Here is an 18,175-nt window from a genome sequence, read left to right as displayed (position 1 = left end):
ACCTCGCCCCTTCTCATTCAGACCTCAGTCTAAGGGTCACTTCCTTGGAAAGCACCGTGACCTGGCTGCAGTCCCCCAGCCTCGCAGGCAGAAGTGCCCAGCGGGTGCAGAGGTCGGCCTGGGGCTCCGGAGGGCAGAGCCGGCTTGTTAGTCATCTCCGCCTGTCCGGGTTCTGTCCTTGGCACGTCCACTAAGACTGCGGAAGGAAAGGCCTCCAGAATCCCTGGTGCCCCAAAACCTCTGCACGCCCCACCCCCTCATCCGCTCCGCCGTGGAGCGGACTTCAGCCCCCCTTCTTCCCTATGCTCCTGGGCCGGAGCTGGAGAGACGCCCGTGGGGATGAGCCCACAGGAGTGGCGGATCCCCACCTCGAGCCTCATGTTCCTTCCCGGGCAGGGGGCGCCGCTGGTGCAGTTACCGTTCTCTTATGGGGGTGCACAGAGGGGCAGTGAGTATGTGGGTGCCACATGTGACTACCCATTCAAGAAAGGCATTCTTCCCATTTTACAGGTGAGACGTGTGAGGCTGAGGTTGAGAAGATCTCCTGTTAGCCATGCAGCCAAGTCCTCTCTCAGGTCCATGCTGGGGCCCCTTGATGGGCTCTCGGGGTCTTTGGTGATGCCAGACGGCCACACTGTCTCCCCTCCTCTCCTCTCCAGTCACAGGGGGCTGCTCGGCCCTGCCAGGAGAACTCTCCCCCGACTCGGCTCGGCCAGTGTCCATCCATCTCGCAGGCCTCATCATAAATGAGACTTCCCCGTGGAAGCCCTTCCTCCCCTCCCCGTGTGAGCAGGGGTCCCCTGCTATGGTCCCCCAACCGCAGCACTGACCCTACTGTGCCAAGGTGTCTGTTCACTGGTCTGTCTTCACTGCTTCCCCGAGATCGGAGATTGTACCCTGCACTGTTTGTTACCTCAGTTAAAGCTGGGCCCTCAAGGCTGGGTCTCTAGCGGGGGGTAGGGGGGTGGGGAGGGTCCCAGCACGAGCCAGTGTTTAGGGAGGATGTGGCAGCACTGGACAGAGCACCCAGGCTGGAGCTGGGCACAAGGTCACAGCAGTACTCGGGAGGCCAGAAAGAGTTGGGGCCACTGCTTGGAGTCAGGGATCTCCTGCCTGACATCTGAGACCCCATGCCTCCTCCTGCCCGCCCCCCCATCTCTTCCTGCCTGCAATACTTCGGCAATCAGGATAACCAGAGAGTTGAAGCCAGGGCTGCTGCTAGTTCATATGGAGCCTTTGTGCTCATTAGAAGAAGTGCATCTTCCTGTGGACAGATACCTGGGCCCACGTGAGGGCACATGGCTCGGGGTGCATGAGTATAGGGTGGGCCTCAGCTCCTTGGCCCAGCTCCCCTGCAAGACCCCACACATTGGCCATGCTCAGAAGTCCCCTCCACTTCTCTCTTCTCTTCCCCGCCCTGCCAAGAGCCATGCTCCAGCCAGGGCCTGGCCCCGAGCATCCACTCTGGCCTTGATCAGTTCCTCCTGGCTCCTCTCTCACCTCTAGGGCCCACCAGGTAGTCCCACAGCTCCCCCAGACCCGTGTCTGGAGCTGGGACCCACTGTCACCAGTGGTTGCTTGAGTGCCAAGGGATCTGGCCAGTTGCCGAGTGGGAAGCTCCCCCAAGGCCTGGGACACTGAGGGTCAGTTTCCGAGAAGCAAGCAAGCCCGCCAGACCTTCCAAATGGGACTTGCCTGCATACCAGCTGGGCCTTGATTTGTGGGTCCCGGCAGACCCTACCTCTGCAGACGGACCCTGGCAGGGCTCATGCCATTTTATCCCCAGCCCCCACTCGGGGCCCTGCTGCCCAGGACATGGTGCTCTCTGGAGGACAGCCCGAAAGCTCCCCGCCCACAGCATGCCGGACGCCTTGTGCCAGACACCCACCGCAGAGCACAGAGCCGTGGCTATGTGGCTGGCTGAGCTGGAGGACTGGGGGATGGCTGGGCCACACCCTTGGGGACCGGGAGGCTTTGGTCCCACCTGCCAGCAGGGTACTGTTGCCGTGGTTTGCGCAGAGCCCTGCCAGGTGCGTGTGGCCAGTCTACCAGCTGCCTGGCCTCAACATCAGATAACAGGGCCCTGCCACGGCAGAGGTGAGGACCAGAGTCCGTGCATGAGGCCTTGGCAAACCACAGGCCTGCTCTAGACCCAGCCTGGCCCCGAGGCACCCTCCGAGCTAGCTGAACCTCACTGAGCCGAGTGGCCTGGCCCACAGCCTCCAGTGGTTTCTGTGCATTCGTTTACTTGTGTTTTCCTTCCTCCTCTTTGAGGTGAACGCCCCTCGGGACAGGATGTTTTCAGAGGAAAATAGAAGCTTCCGGGAGCCGCTGCAGCTGAGCTGCTCGTGATTGACGTTACCGACACCCGGCGCAGGGACTGTGCAGCGGCCCCGCCCTCCCGCCCAGGCAGCCCCTCGGCCTGCTCCTCTCCCGTGCCTGGCCGTTCGGGAGCCCGCCACGGGGCGAGCAGGCCGGCCCAACCTCGGAGCGCAGCCCACCTTTGGCAGGAGGGAGAGCACGGCTCTGCAGAGGGGGACCTGGGGAAGTTCAGAGATCTTGTTCCCCTGGGAGTAAAGCCAACAGGCTCTGTAGGAAAGGCAGGAAGGAAAGAGCAGGGATGCAGAGTCAGAGACGGCAGCCCCAGCTAGGACCAGCCAGCGCCCACAGCCAGCGCCCAGCAGAGCTCCACCCCCGCCAGCATCCGACCAGTCTTCCCTCGTCACTTTACGACGCGTGCGGACAGGGACGGCGAAGCCCAGAGAGGCTCAACAACTTACCCAAGGTCTCACGGCAAGTAGCGACAGATGCGGGTTGGAAGCCAGCCCTGTGGGGCTCCTGGCCAGAGATCGTCACCACTCAGGGGCAGACCTCACAGACCAGCTGGGAGCGGGGCCAGCATGGAGACCACACATGGGAAGCCAGGGGTTCCCAGGTTCCCCTTCCCTCCCTCGGCGTCTCCCCACCCAGACCTCCCGCCCACCGGGGACCCGGGATCTTGGACGCCGCTGCTAACCCCGTGCGGAGAAGCTTTCGGGCACTCACTGACGAGGCCTCGGACCCCCACCTAGCCCTACGTGAAGGGTGCCTTCACCCTGTCCTCACAGGGACTGACTCAGTTTCTCAGTCATCAGTGACTAAAGGAAGCCCGGGAGGTCATCCCTCCCACAGGGTCTGGCCTGTGCTCACCCCTCCACATGGGACGAGGACTAAGGCTGCTGCTGGAACAGCAGCAGCTCTCACCGGGCGCGTCTAGAAGGGCAAGCATGCTGCCCACGAGGGAGAGCCCGGAGAGCCCAGGCAGCGCCTTGAAAGGCGGGGGGCTAATGGCACCTCCAGGGAGGTGACCCGGAGATCTCAGCACTGCGTTTCTGCCCCGACTAATGTGAGCCAGCTCCTGAGGAGCAAAGTCTGACGGGGGTTTCTGGTCAGCTGTCTGCACCGGACCCAGGAGGACAGCCCTGCCTGGGGCCGTGGTCAGGAAGCTCCCCTGGGTCTCATCCTTGTAGCTCCTGCCACCCTTGGGGCCCTGCCTGGACGGAGCCCGGCGGTTCATGCCAAGGGAAACAAGGCACGGAGCCGAAAGGAGCTGCTGCAGGCTTCTCGGCTCTCAGCAAGCCCTTCAGGCCCAGCGTCCACAGACGGAGCAGGGCAGGGCTGCCACAGGGGCCCTCGGAAGACAGAGCCCCCAATGAGGCTGAGTTAGGGGGTTCCGAAAACCACACCAGACAGCTCTTACAGATACTCACCAAGGTGTAACAGTGTAAAAATACATGGGAGAGGGGGAAATACCAAACTCCTGGGGGGGGGGGGTGAGGAGTGCAGAGGGAGGGGGTAGAGGGAGCCAAGGGGACCCAGCTAGGGCTATAAAACCCGTTTTTTTTTTTTTTTCCCCCTAAGAAGGAGTGGATAGGTATGTTTGTCTAAGAGGCAAGGAAACATGGTGGTAAGAGCAGGAAACACAGAAGCCTGGGTTCAAATCACTCCTCCAGCACTTGGAAGGTGCAGGTCTCCCCAAGCCTTGGGCTCCTCATCTGTATAACGGTCCTATCTCATGGGGTTGATGTTGGGATTAAATTAATGAAGAACAAAATAAAAGAAAGACAAAAGACAAAAGCAAGCACATCCCAGGCTTTTCAGGAAAGCCAGACTTTGTGCCAGGCTGGGTCCACTGGCCCTTGATTTCCTTTGGACTCCTGCTGACTGCTATCAGGCCAGACTGCCGAGCTCCTGACTGGCCTTCAGTGACCAGAGCTGGGGGTACAAGACAAAATTGCTCCTGAAATGCCCCAGCAGGATGTGCCCATGGTGGGGTGGGAGGCCACACTAACAGACAGGACATACCCATGCCCAGGGACACCTCAGCATCCTTAGTCAGGCCATTCCCAGTGCCTCAGAGCCTAGGACAACCTCCAGCCCAACCCCACATCACATGGAGGAAGGCACCTACTCCAGAGAGGCCCAACCCAGAGCACCAAGCTAAGCCAGGACCGGAGCCACAAAATCAAAGGGTCCAAGAACAAACAGTTTTTAAGTTACATCCTGCACACTTTCATCAGGCATCAGACCTGACCGATCTTAAATGTTATTTGGAAATACTTTCCAGGGCAACATTCATTCTGGAAACCTTGGGCTCCTGCTTCCAACCATGAAACACAACCCTTGTGGCTCTAACAACGCTGACTTGTCAGATGTCCAGGGAGGAAAGTATCCCGCCCTGACCCAGGCCCAGAGCCGTGAGGTCATGCCCAGGAGGGGCACTGAGGGCCAAGTGTGTCCTTGGGGCCAGAGAACCCAGCTGGACCCAGCTCACGAGCCCGAGAGGAGTGGGGGTACCACCCAGCATTGAGGCTTGTGGTGCCCCTATCTCCCACATTTGAGAGAAAAGCGGCAGAGCACAGAGGAGCACGGACCTTGGGGTAGAAGAGACCTAAGTCCAAGCCCTGACTCTTCCAGGTCCTGGCGTGTCCTTCACCTCTCTGAGCCTCAGCTTCCCCATCTGTGAAATGAGAGCAGTAACAGTCACCACTTTCTCAGCTTCCTGTAAGGGTCTCTGTACTGGGACTTAGATACCGGGCACCGGCCAGCACTTGGGAAGTTCTCGACACACACACCACTAAAGCTGCTGTCACTCCCTCAGCTACGGTTTGCTGAGCGCCTGCACCGCACCGTGCCCTCTGCAGGGACTGAGAGGCCAGCAGGGAGAGGACAGATGTGGCCCGGGCCCCGGAGGTCTTCTCCAGCCCTTGTGGACCCAAACCACCATCCCCGGAACCCCGCCTCCACACGGCCATCAACCCCTGTGGCCTTGGCAATCGCAGCTTCGCCTGTCCCTGCACCCTGCAGACTATGGTCACCCCCAAGCCCCACCCATGGGGCTGCCCACCACAGCTGGGCGGCTCCCGCCTGCACACTGCGTCCAGCCAGCCGGCGCGCTGTGGGGCGGCTGCCGGAGCCCGGCACGCACAGAGCAGCCGCCCCGCCCGGGCCCGGCTGTACCCAGCAGGGACCTCACTGCTGCCACCATGAAGCTCGCTGCAGGATGTCTCTCAGCATCCCTGAGGGCCCACCCACCCTCTGCCCGCCTGGCCACTGGGCCAGCCACAGAGCCATCTGATTTGAATGAAACTTCAAACTTAATGACTTTCATGCTGGTTATTTAAAATGCAATGTAATTTTCTTAAACACCCTATTATTTCCTTTGATAGCTACAAAGCTTCCCCCAATCCCATAAGCATGTTTATTTTTAGGGAAAAGAGTGGTTTGCAGTTGGGTCACAGAGACCAGAGAGAGAGGGAACCCACAGAAAGCAGGGCAAAGAGTCAACCCCAGCAGCCTGGAGATCTGCAGCTGCCCTGCCTCCCTGCTGGGGCCGGCCCCCACCCTTCTCGAGCCAGCACATCAGCCAGTGGCCCTCCTGTCCAGCACCTGGCAGTGGCCAGTGCTCCCCCTCCACAGGGCCCCAGGGTCCTCATCTGTAAGATGGTGCCACCAGCTTCCCAATGAGTGTCCCACAGACATTCCAGGCATGTATGGGGCTGGGAAAGGGGTCCTGGGGCCACCGGCACAGCCCCAGCTGCCTCCCTCCTGCTTCCTCCAGACATTCTGCCCTGGGTAAAGCCTTGGGGCCCGAAGCTTTGACCAGCTGGATGAGATCTGTGCCCAGATGGAGTGGCCCCAGGCAGGGGCTGCGCACACGGGGAGGGCGGGCGGGTGTAGCCCCGCCAGTAGGGGCTCCCTGTCGAGGGAGGTGGCTGCTGGTGGGTGTGCGTGCAGAGGTCAGCTGAGCCCCACCAATGCGGGGCGTCCTCTGGGAGTGGCTATTTTTAGATCCTAGGCTTTCATGTGGCCAAATGATGTGGAGTTTACAAAGCATCGGTAATGCGTTTCAGATGGCGGCCCAGCAGAGCGGGAGGCTAGGCCTCTACCATGAAAGCCAGGTCAGAGTTAGTCAGAATGCCCTCAGCCTGGCCTCCCAGCACCTGTCCCTCCTGCCCCCTCCCATCTTCTTGCCTGATGAGGGGGAGGGTGGCCTGGAGCAGTCCTGGCAAGGCGCAGCAAGCGCCCCGAGGCGCTCACCTGCAAGCCCACACTTACCTGCACCCCAGAAATCCTTCCTGGCCAGGGATCCCCACTCCCAATTTAGAGAAGGAAATGGAGACCTAGAGAGGTTAACAGATTTGCTCGAGATCACACAGCCAGGAGAGAAGGTGGCCCTGTGCTCTGGCTTCCTTCCCCATCACAGCTCCCTGCCCTCATGGGCAAACTGGGCTTTCTGGGAGGGGGAGACATGCCACCCTGGCTAGGCCAGCCCACACATGGTGGGGAGGGGCAGCCCTAACTGCCAATCCCCAAAGCCCACTATGCCTGGGGTGGGCCATGTCCTGCCAATCCGTGTGGGGCCCCAACAACTTTCCTGTCCTGGAGAGAGAAACAATTGGTCGTTTTCGTGGGAGGGGGAGGGGAAGCTTAATTGGCAGAACGTCTGCTTCCTCTGACCTCCAGGGAGCTCTGGCTGCAGAGTCGGCTGTGCCCGAAAGCTCGGTCACCGGTCTTCCTCTGGGCTCCAAAGCCACGTCTGCTGGCAAAGCCCAGGCAGTCAGTCTCCATGGGATAAGCTACATGGGCAGCCCCCACCCCACGGGAGAGGGCCAGACGCACGCCCATCCTGGCCCTAGCCCAGGCCACAGCCCCTATCCAGCAGGGACCATCCCTCCCCTCACGAGGGGACTGCACCAAGGGGAGCCCAAGGTTCTAGCAGGACCAGAACAGGCCAAACCCTATGACCAGGACAGACCCACCCAGGACCCACCTGAGAGACTGTGCATGCTAAGGCCACATCTTTTCAAGGGAGGGCGGTGGTGCCCAGGACCAAAACCCAAGCATCATGGATCTGTAAGCGGAGGCACCCAACTGCCTGAGGGAAGAAGCTACCAATGTCCTGGGTTCTCAGAGACCTTCCCCAGACTTGAGTCCTGCTAAAGACAATGCTGAGAAAAGGTGCTCTCTATGCCCTGGCTAAATCACCAACGGGCTGAGGGACCTGACCTCTGGGGTTCAGTTCCTCTCAGTCACCAGGAGGACAAGACCCTGGACTCATGACCCGAGAGAGAGACTGAGAGTCAAATGAAATAACATGAAAATGCAAACGTCCACCTCCGAAGCTCTGTTGCCCTGCATGTGCCAGCACACTGGGTCTCCCCTGCCCAAAGCCCAGCCCTTCCCTTGGCCCTGCTCGCACTCCTCCTACCAGCTTGGGGCCTCGCAGCGTCCACCCTGCCCCAGCTGCTGTCCGCCTCTCCCTCCACAGCCAACTCAAACCATCTGCGACGGTCACCACTTGGCCCTTCGTGCTGCCAACACACCGCGTGTGCCCGCCAGCCACTCCCAGGCTCTGGGACCAGTGATGCCTGCATATCAAGTTCACATGCTGGGCCCTCCCTGCTGGCTCTTCTCCAGCCTCACCTCGTGCTCCTCACCGACCCTGGGCTTCGGGCTGCCCTTCCAATGACCAACAACATGCTCATTTCTGTTCTTCTCTGCTCAAACTGCCCCGCCCCCAGAGCGTTCTCCCACATCATCTGCGCAGGGTTCCAGCTGGCCCTCTCAGGAAGCTCTTCTGGCTGCCCCCCGCAGCCGGCCTCTCCTTCCTCGCTGCCCTTCATCCAACTTGGGCAGAACCTCGAAGTTAACCATGAGCCCCCAGGAGAGGCTCTTTGCCTCAAGAGGATTGAGCTCTGGAGGGTAGAGGCTACCGCCCCTCTGTGCTGAGCCAAGGCCAAGCATGCAGGGGCTCGGAAATGCCAACAGGGGCCTGGAACCAGGGTTCCAGATACAGCAGCCACTCTGTCCCGGGGCAGGCTGGACAGCTGCGCTCCATGGCGCCACAGGGGAGCCGGCTGCTGAGGGGAGGAAGAGCAGGTGTGGGGGCTGTGTCCCAGCTCAGCTTCAGGAGCCCCCCTCCAACCTGGCACAGCACCCTTTGCAGGAGCTCTTCACCCCGTTGTTAGCAACCCACTCCCCAGTGCTTGCACTCACAGCATCGGCCGCATACCAGGGACCCCACACACGCTGCCTCCTTCCATGCCCCAGGAACCCTCCTTCTCCTTGTTTCTTGATGAGGAAACTCAGGCTTCCAGCGGTTAAAGAACTCACGCAGGGCCTCTCAGCCAAGGAGTGGCAGATACAGTATTTGAGGGTGGGTCTTCCAGACAATGCCCTCCCTTTCTGTGCCTCTAAGGGGCCTTGGATAGGTCCCTTCCCTGACCTGGCCTTCCTGTCCCCACCGGTGGAGGAGGGTGGTTACCCAAAGATCTGTACACTGTACTGTTGGGGAAGGGGGGCCCTGAGACCTGATAAAACACCTGTTTCCTCCACCCGAGTCTTGTTTGTACACGCGGCAGGAAGCAGCCAGTCACAAGGCGTGAGGGAGCGTGACTGTATGGCTTCAGGACCACAGGCCCCCAAGGAGCTCATAGGGAGGCCGCGACACCCCCGCCCCTCCCTACGGCTGGGCCCACCCTCATCCAGCCTGACCTCAGCAGTCATTTGAATTGAAACCAGGATCCCTCGGAGCCCATGCTCACAGCTCAGCTAAACCCCCTTTGCTGCAGGGGCAAGGGGTGGGCTGTGGTCTCAGGAGACCCAGGAGGCCATGGGCGGCTAGCAGCCTCGGGGAGGTCCCCACCAAGCCCAGCCCTCTTCAGCTCCACTCACACCTGAGTCTCGGAGCACCTAGGGAGGTGGACAGAGCTATGGAAGCCGGCTCGGTGAAACCCTAGTATGACTGGGTGAAGACTACCCAAGCCTTGGTGACCAACCCAGGGCTCTGTCAGCCCCTCCAGCCCACTGAGCTAGAGGAGTGGGCAAGGACCCTGTAACTACAGCCCCTGCGGACGGGGTGCAGTGGCGGCCTGCAGGAGGAGCCTCCTTTGTAGTGCTCTCCTGGCCCTGAAAGGCAGCAAGATGGGACCCTGAAAATCAAGTCGCACCTTGGGGGCTGCAGATTTTCCAAATACCACAGCCAATACCACACAGCCTTCCAAGTCAGGAAGGAAGGCAAGTCATAATAACTTTTAAGTCCCATTTCCCACCATGAACCTATTAAATGAACAACAGAAAAGAAACTCCATGTTGGGAGTTTGCATGCTTCGACACTGCAAGGAACCCCATAGCAAACTGGGGCCAGAAGGAAGCAAAAGGCTGTAATTCTTCCTATTTTATTTTTAACATTTTATTTTTTTTATGTAATCCCTACCCCCAGTTTGGGGCTCAAATGCACGATCCCAAGATCAAGAGTCACAGGCTCTACCCATTGAGCCAGCCAGGCATGCCTGATTCTTCCTGCCTTTTGACCCCATAATTCTTACGCGTATTGCTCCAAGAAAATAATCAAAAAGGAAACTAAAGAGTGATTTGGGGGCGTCTGGGTGGCTCAGTCGTTAAGCGTCTGCCTTCGGCTCAGGTCATGTCCCAGGGTCCTGAGATCGAGCCCCACATCCGGCTCCCTGCTCCGCGAGAAGCCTGCTTCTCCCTCTCCCACTCCCCCTGCTTGTGTTCCCTCTCTCGCTGTCTCTCTCTCTGTCAAATAAATAAATAAAATCTTAAAAAAAAAAAAAAAAAAAAGAGTGATTCGTACACAGCATCATTCCCACTGGTAAGGAAGGCAAGCTGTGAGCAAACTAGAACCTGCCTGAGGGATAACAAATAAAAATGCTATATGTGGGCACCATCTGCGGGAGCAAACATGCACCACCACACCGGGGGAAGAACTGGGGCAAGATAGGACAGGGTGCACACATGCATGACCATGTGAGCAAAGGTCTGAAAATGGCTTGGCAGCTGGTGACCAAATGGGTCTTTTCCTTATTTTTCTTACAAAAGAGCTTCAGCCCCGAACATCTTCCACAAAGGGTTTCTACGTGGCTGGGGAAGGGGGTCTTCTTTCAGATGAATCTTTGAAGATGAATCTCTGAGCATTGTAGGAGAGGATCTCAGGATGGAGAGAGTAGTGGGGCTTCCATCCTGGCTCCAAGAACTGTACTTCCCCTCCCAAGAATCCCTAGGTGAGGTACGGTAGCAAGAAAGGGGCCTGTATACAGGGCGCCTGGGGGGGACTCAGTCATTTGACTGTCTGACCCCTGATTTCGGCTCAGGTTGTGATCTCGGGGTCTTGGGATCAGGCCCCATATAGGGCTCCCTGCTCAGCAGGGAGTCTGCTTGAGATTCTTTCCCTCTCCTTCTGCCCCTCCCCCGCTCGCTTACTTGTAAGTGCTCTCTCTCTCCTAGAATAAATAAAGCTTTAAGAAAAAGGGGGGAGGGCCTGTACACCTGTGTCCCTGTCCCGGAGCTAGCCCCCAGGGTTCAGACCCCCAGACCCCTGTGGCCCAAAGTAGAGATACAACCTTCCAGATGGGAGTCTACGTGGGGCCTACCACTGAGCCACCACTAGTCCCAGACGAGCCAGGAGAGCAAGGGAGAAGGGATCAATTATGGCCAAACCCCAACGTCCTGAGCCCAGGACACACTGGCACCTTTCTGGGCACCTCCCTGGCACTGCTGCTCCAGTCCACACTCCAACTCTGGGAGGAGGGCTCACCACTCCCATTGTGCAAATGAGGACACTAAGGTAGAGAGATACTTTTGACAGTTGGGCTGCCTTTGGTCTCAGTACAGCGAGTGCATCGTAAAGCAGGGCCACCCACTGCGGCCTGGAGAACCAAGGTGGGTGGGGCAGCAGAGGCCTGGGGGAATGACAGAGGGTCCCACTTGGATGTTCACAGGAGGTGTCTCTGGGGAAGTGATATTTGAATTCAGCCCTGAATGACGAATGAGAAGGTGGCAGCTCTGGGAGAGCCAGGGAAGAGAATTCCAAAAGGGAACAAGTGCAAAGGTCCTGAGGTGGAGAAGAATAGGATGGGTGTAAAACAGACGGAGACACTGCAGTAGCTGCTATTTAGGAAGAGAGGAAGAGTACGGCGCAGACAAGGAGGGGCTGTCAGCAGGGCCGGCCACCCAGGCACTAGGGCTGTGGTGAGTGGTTTGGACCTTACTCCAAGAGCAATGGGAAGCCACTGCGGGGTTTCATCTGATTGATGCTGGGCTGGTGTGTGGAGCCTAGATTGGGGGTTAGGGCAGGGGTTCAGAGGGGGGCCAAGGTTGAGGCACAGAGAGCCTGGAGGTGGCCGTTACTGTCTTCTGGGTGAGGGATGGTGGTGGCCTGGGCTTTAGGTGGAGACTGAAGTAGAGAAGTGGGAGATCTGGCATGTTTGGAGGGGAGCCCAGGTACTCTTTGTGCTCACCAGCTGGCCGACTCTGCATCTTCAGGAAGCTGCTCGGCAGACCCTCCTCCACAGCCCACAGCCCACGTGGGGGCCAGCTCCACCCAGGACGCCCCAGCAGGACCTTCTGTGACAGCACTCCTCCTACCAGGGCCTGGTTCCAGTCTGTTCATCTGTCTCCTCCACTCAGCTAGGCACTCCCAGAAGCAGAGGCTGGTTGTGATCTGTCTGGTGCCCAGCCTGGTGCCAGACCCCTCCTAACAAGGTTCACTCCAACCAGGGCTGGTCATCAACCCTCACTAACCGTCTCCAGCAAGACCCGGCCACTCCCTCTCTCTGAGGCTAGGGAGGGCTGGGTGGGTGCATCTCTGCAGAGCTTCCCTGGACATGGTGGCCGTGTGTCAGCAGCACTTCCTTCCTCTGCTCAAGTCTTGCTCATACCTGCACCTCCTGCTCCCCACAGGGCTCGTTAGCACAGCCCTCATCTGACCTCAGACCTTGGAACCCGGGAATGTGAGCTCAGTGGCCTCCAAGCAAGGGTCCACTGCCTCAACTGGGCTCCCCCACACTGGAACTGATGCCCGAGCCCCTAGCTTGGGGCAGGCACACACACCGGGATGGCTGTGGAGATCAGGCCTGGGGAACAGTCCCAAGTCCCTGCAAGAGCCAAAAGGCTCAGCCTTTTTATTTTTTTTCAACTGAGATGTAATTCGCACATCATAAAATTCACTGTTTCAAAGTATACCATTCAGCGGCTTTAGTATATTCACAAGGTTGTGTACCCATCACCACTGTCCAATTTCAGAACACATTCATCACCCCAAAAAGAAACCCCATACCCATTAGCAATCACTCCCCATTCCCGTCTTCCCTCAGCCCCTGGCAACCACGCATCTATGTTCCATCTCTATAGATTTGCTTGTTCTGGACATTTCATCTAAATGGCTAAAGGCTCAGCAGCCTTCCAGGCCATAGACTCCGAGTGGAGCCCACAAAAGGGGCCACAAGAGCAACCGGGCCTCATCTCCTTTCTGAGATTTGTGCCAGGCTGGCAGTCTCACCCATCCAAGAGTCTGAGTTTCCCTAGGGAGTGATGCCTTACTCATCCCAGAATTTCCTCAAAGTCAGGCCCAGGACGAGCTCACTGGTCCTTCCATCCCTACCCCCACCCCCAATCTCAGAGCAGAACAGAGCAAACAAAACAGAAACAAGGAGTGGCTACTGGTCGAAGCCAGGAACAGTCTACAAGCCTACATCAGATGCCTCACAAACATCAGCCATGAAATAAACTTTGATCTAATTCTCCCTTCCCAAAACAGTTCACAAGAAGGCACGTACCAAAAAGAAGCACCCTTTTAGGGAAAAAAATTTCCCTCTGCCCCCTGGCAGCTGGCTGTGAGGTAGTCATTTTGTCCATTGCCCCTGGCAAGGTTTGAGTCTGCCCACTTTGAGGCATCCAACATGGCAGCCACATGGGCATGCCACCCACACGTGGGTAGAGGACACCCTGGCGTGGGCTTTCCCCACTGTTAAGTTAAGCGACTGGCCTTAAAAACTTGTCAGCACAACTGCTGACCGCCTGGATTCTCTGAGAAAGGGCAAAGGGGGCCAGAGGGCCTAGACCTAAGGCCCATGGGCAGGGGCTGGGCAGCCTGACATCTGTCCCCTGAAGAGGGGCTCAGGAAAGCAGAGCTTGGGAAGAAACGTCCAAAGGCAGTTTTTCCTCAGGGCCCTACAATGGACTCCTGACCCACTGTAAGAGTATCTTTTCTGATACATATGCTCCCAAAACATGGAGTCAATCAAATTTGCTTTTTAAAACCAACCATATTTTAAACGTTCACACAACTTTTTGGGTAACACGAGCAACTACTCCGATTTGCTATTTATTTTGAACTATCAGGTTTGCTTAAAAGAGGCTCCCCTATATTCATGGACATTTTCCTCTCCCGGTGTCACCCCAACTTAGGCCCTTGCCTCTGTCCTTGTCCCCAGCCCCATGGAACAGCTGGTTCCAGCACACAGAACATCAGCTCCAGAGCCTGTCTTCTTCCTCCCATGTTCCCAGACAGGCAGTGGGAAGCTGCAGCTGGGTGGGGAGTAGGGCAGGGGATTTACGTCTACAGGAGAGAGTATGATATACAGAAAAGCCTCTGCTATAGCTTAAGAAAGATACCCAAGTTGAAAAAACAAATGACGCAGGCCAGGAGAATAATGGTGTGCCTGCCCTCAGCCCCCACCCCCGATCCTGACTGCTAGAGTTGGCTGTCGGTCGCCTACACTCTGACCAGTGTGAGCTTAAGGACACCAAATGGTCCCATCACCACACCCTGAAAGGGAACGAGGCCCTCCCACTCTGGGCACTCTCCCACTGGCCCAGGCCATGAAAGGAACGCAGAAATCCCGCCTCTTCCCTGCACCACTGTGGAATCACAAGAGGCTGGAGGGGAGCCTGCCTTCCTAGGACTGTTCTCGGGCCTAGGCCTTTTGTCTACTGAAGGCTGTCACAGTGACCCCAGCGCCCTATGCAAGCAACTCACCTGCCGGCAGTTTGGCAGCGCTGCATTATGTCAAGTTGGCCCAAAATCTAAGGGTTACACGTTGTAAGGGACCCAAAAGCATCTACGTTAAGCATCTGCTTGTGCAGGGCGGAGGCCTCTGGGGAGAGCTGCTGCATCAGGTGGCAAGGTCAGAGGGCAAGCCCCCTGCCCCACAGACTTGAAAGAAGCAAGCACCTCATAGACGGAGCCACCCTAGAGCAGAAAGACCACTCAACCAACATGCTCCTTCTGCCTATGAGGAAATGGGGAGTCCAAGCGGCAAGGAGCTCATTTTTACAGTCAACGGTTTACCAAGTTTTCCATTCTGGGGTTTCTAGAGAGAAGCCTCAATCTGCCTTCTCACCTCCCACCAGCTTCGGCATGAAAACAGCTTTCAGAACCAAGCCTCCTCCCTCCTGATCTGAAACAGCCTGGCAGTCACCCTCCTCCCCCGGAGTGACCCTCCAACTAGCCATGTGACCCGCCTACCTGCTGGCCCCTCCTGCACTGGACCTCCATTTGCAGCTACCAGAGTTCCCCAAACACTTCGTGTACTCTAGGAGCTCTCATCTCACCCTCGATTTAGGCCAGCTGCGGACAGTCTGAAACACTAATCTCAATTTTTTTTTAAGTGCAGCCGTACTGCTCCAATTCACTCAGAATAGGCTCTTCACCCTTTAGATCATCCGTACCAATGAGGCAGAAAAGCATGGTTTGTAATGATCATGGAATCTTTTCGAAGCACCTAAACGTATTTAATTAGCAAAAGCATTAAAGGGGCCCCTTACCCACACCACTGATTTGAAATCACCGCCCAGAGCTTATGAGAGCAAACCAGTCTCATAAAAACCTACTTTCTACACATAGCGGTCAGGGTCTTTCTCTGGCAAGGGGGCATTCATGCCAATAAGGATAGAGTGAGTAGAGCATGTTTCTCCTGCGCAACCAGGAGCTCTGAAACACACTACCCTTTCCGCCCATTCTTCCAACATCCAGGCTTGGGGTCTTAGGCTTGGGGAGAAGGCTAACTGCAAAACTCACAGCTAAGACCACACTACCAACACCACCCTCAGGAGGGGAGGGGATGGTGTCAGCTCAAAAATTCTGGGAAAAGACTCTAGCCTGGCATTACCTAGCACCAGGACAGGGCCTGCACCTGCTTGTGAGCAAGCTAGGAAGACAGAAGCCAACAGCTGGAGGGAAGGGGGGTGCCTAGGGCAGTCTCTCTCCTTCCTTCGGCAAAGTTCTCCCGGTTCAGATCACACTGGGTGTGTGAGGGAAAAGGCACCAGAACGCAGAGTTCTCACCTATCTGTCTTGTTCTAGGCAAAAGTCACTTGTTGCCCATGCCTCACATACCTGGTCAAGGAGGTAGCAGGCACAAGGCCTGCCGGGGCCACTTACCAGCGGGGGCTGCGGCTGGGGGTGCTGCCCGGCTCCCGCGGGGGGCGGGTAGTGCATGAGCAGATTGAAGGCGGAGTAGACCGTGTCTTTGTACATGCCGCTGGCGCACTCCGGGGCCTTCAGGCCTGGAAAAACCACAGCTGGGTCAGATGCGCCCGACCGGGTGGCTCGGGCTGGAGGCAGTCTGCTCTCCAGAGAAAGAACTGCCGAGGGGTCCGGCTCACGTGTGTGACCGGAGAAGGCACGGGCTGGGGGTGCCTCAGTTCGGATGAAGGACCCCGAGTCCAGGCCTCCCCTCGGCGGCCCCTACTCGACCCCCAGCCCGCCCTCCGGGCCAAGGAACCTGGGCCAACGCTTTCTCCTCAAGACGGGGGATTAGGCAGTCACCTGGGCAGGAGGGGAGGCGGAGATGGCGGGGGTCTGTTTACTCCTATAAAGGTCAGGGCACCGGAAGTGACTCGAGCCCGGCGGCGCCCTGGAAACCCGCCCCCCACTCCCCCCGCCCCGGCTTTGCCGCCTCCTCTAGCTGCCGTGGGGGGAGGCCCCCCCAACCCCGTCCTCGGTGGCCCCCCTGTCCCACCCGGCCCTTAGCGGGTGGAGGGGAGGCGGGCCGAAACTCACCGTCCTCCAGAGACTCTGGAAGTTTGTCGGGGAAAAGTCTCTGCGAAGTGTGCTCCCGTCCGAGCGCCTGCGGGGAGATCCAGAGGGGCCGTGAGGGGCGCCGGGCTCGCGGCCCGGGGCAGGAGGGGTGTGAGGGATGGGTACCCCAGGGGCCCGCGAGGGCGGGGCGGGGCCGGCCGGGCGGGGGGGCGGCGGGCGCGGGAGAGGCGCGGGGCGCGGACGGCGCTCACCTCAGCCCCGACCTCCGCCTCGCCGCGGGCCCCGCCGCCGGCCCCCGGCACCTCCGCGCCTCCCGCCGCGCCCTCGGACTCATTGACCAGCGACGACTTGAGCTCGGCCAGGTCGCGCTCGGGGCCCGCGGCGCTGTCGCGGCTCTTGTCGTCCTGCTCCTCGCCCTCGTCCTGGAAGGCCAGCAGCTCGTCGGGCGCGCCGAGGTCGTCGCCCCCGCCCGCGCCGCCCCCGCCGGAGTCCAGCTGCGGCATGGTGCGCTCCGCCCGCCGGGGCGCGGGGCGCGAGAGTGCGGGGCGCGGAACCGGCCCAGCAGGCGGCGAGCCCGGAGTCCGGACCTCCGAGCCCGAAGCGCGGCGGGCGGAGCGCGGGCTGACTCCGCCTGGGCGGGCTGCGGGCGCGGGGCGCGGGCGCCAGGCTGAGCGGCTCCGGGAGCTGGCGGGTCCGAACATCAAAGGCGCCGCCGGCCGAGTGCGGGGGGCGGGGCGGGGACGCCGGGGGCGGGCCCTGTTGGTGGGCGGGGCCAAGCTGCCCCGCCCCGCGCCTCCTCTCCCCGAGAGGCTGCGACGCGAGCAGCGCGCACAATCTTAAAGGGCTCGCTCTTCCCGGCGTCACTCTGGGAGGCGTCCGGCAAGTTCGAAAAGCATCACCCTTCTTCCGAAATATGGGGACTCTAAAGGAGACTCCTGACCCCGCTTCCTCACCTACAATAAGGGATTCCCGCTCTGCGCCCGGGTTTCTCCCCCAAGTGCCGAGGGAGCGGGTCTCCTAGGCCTTGGGGCGGGAACTGGAACGCAAGCCAAGGTGTAATCGCTTTGGCGCGCCGGACCAGTACGTCCAGGGCTTGAAACTGGGGGCTTCCTAGAGGTTGGAGGCTGTTCGAGGCTGCGCGCGAACCCCGCCTGGCAGGGTTAGGATTCCTCAAATTCCTGGTCTCTGCCCTGTTCTCCAACCTTAAGCCGACCTGGGACCAGGCTGCCCAGATACAACGCGAACACAAGCATATTCCCCTCACACATTTATTGAGCGCCTGTTGCATGCGGGGCTCATGCATCACACATCTGCCATGTGGCATCTCTGAGGCTCCAACAGAGCCAAGAGGACAAGGAGGAAGGATCCCCCAAACCCCTTGAGGATCCTTCAGCCACCCACCCCCTCCCTTCCTCCCAACTCGGTTCTACGCCTAGACCCTGCGGCCCAGGGATGCGAGCCTTTGGGCAGCCACGTGGGCCGCGGGATTCCGACGAGGGGTGCGTCGTCAGAAGCAACTCGGCACAGGAAGTCGCATTCCCATGGAGCCAATTGACTGGGAGCCTGACGACCGCGGACTCGCGCAAGATCCAAGCTGCAGGCTCTCTCTATTAGAGCCAGAGGAGCGCGGGAACGTGCGCCAGCTTCCATCACGTCTACAGGGCACCCGGGGTCGTGTCCACGCGGGCCTCCACAGCACGCTTGGCCTCGGCTCCACCACTGTATCTGGGAAAGACACAGGTCCTTTAGGATCGCGGTGCAGTGAACCGCAGCCCCCCAGCAGTTTTCTGAGTTGGATTCAGTGTAGACTTTCCCATCTCTCCGGAGAGCACAGGGAAAGAGGGTATTTGGG

At 59.0% G+C, this 18,175-nt stretch overlaps 1 protein-coding gene across 4 annotated transcripts in view; it reads right to left on the bottom strand.

Annotated features, from left to right (window-relative positions):
* TCF7 (transcription factor 7) overlaps positions 1 to 16,826 on the bottom strand; it is a 30,856-nt gene extending 14,030 nt beyond the window's left edge. For all 4 annotated transcript variants that reach the window (XM_035014131.1, XM_035014135.1, XM_035014134.1 and 1 more), the window contains exons 1-3: positions 16,575 to 16,826; positions 16,345 to 16,411; positions 15,724 to 15,848 (exon numbers count right to left, since the gene is read on the bottom strand). In XM_035014131.1, the coding sequence (XP_034870022.1) occupies positions 15,724 to 15,848; positions 16,345 to 16,411; positions 16,575 to 16,826 (444 nt within the window). The remainder of the gene's footprint in view (positions 1 to 15,723; positions 15,849 to 16,344; positions 16,412 to 16,574) is intronic.
* Positions 16,827 to 18,175: the final 1,349 nt, after the last annotated feature.

Source organism: Mirounga leonina, unplaced genomic scaffold (genome assembly GCF_011800145.1).
Source record: "Mirounga leonina isolate KUSES-001 unplaced genomic scaffold, KU_Mleo_1.0 Mir_168, whole genome shotgun sequence".
Classification (NCBI taxonomy): Eukaryota; Metazoa; Chordata; class Mammalia; order Carnivora; family Phocidae; genus Mirounga; species Mirounga leonina.
Note: the sequence above shows the minus strand (reverse complement) of the source record. Positions and strands in the feature narration are given on the sequence as shown.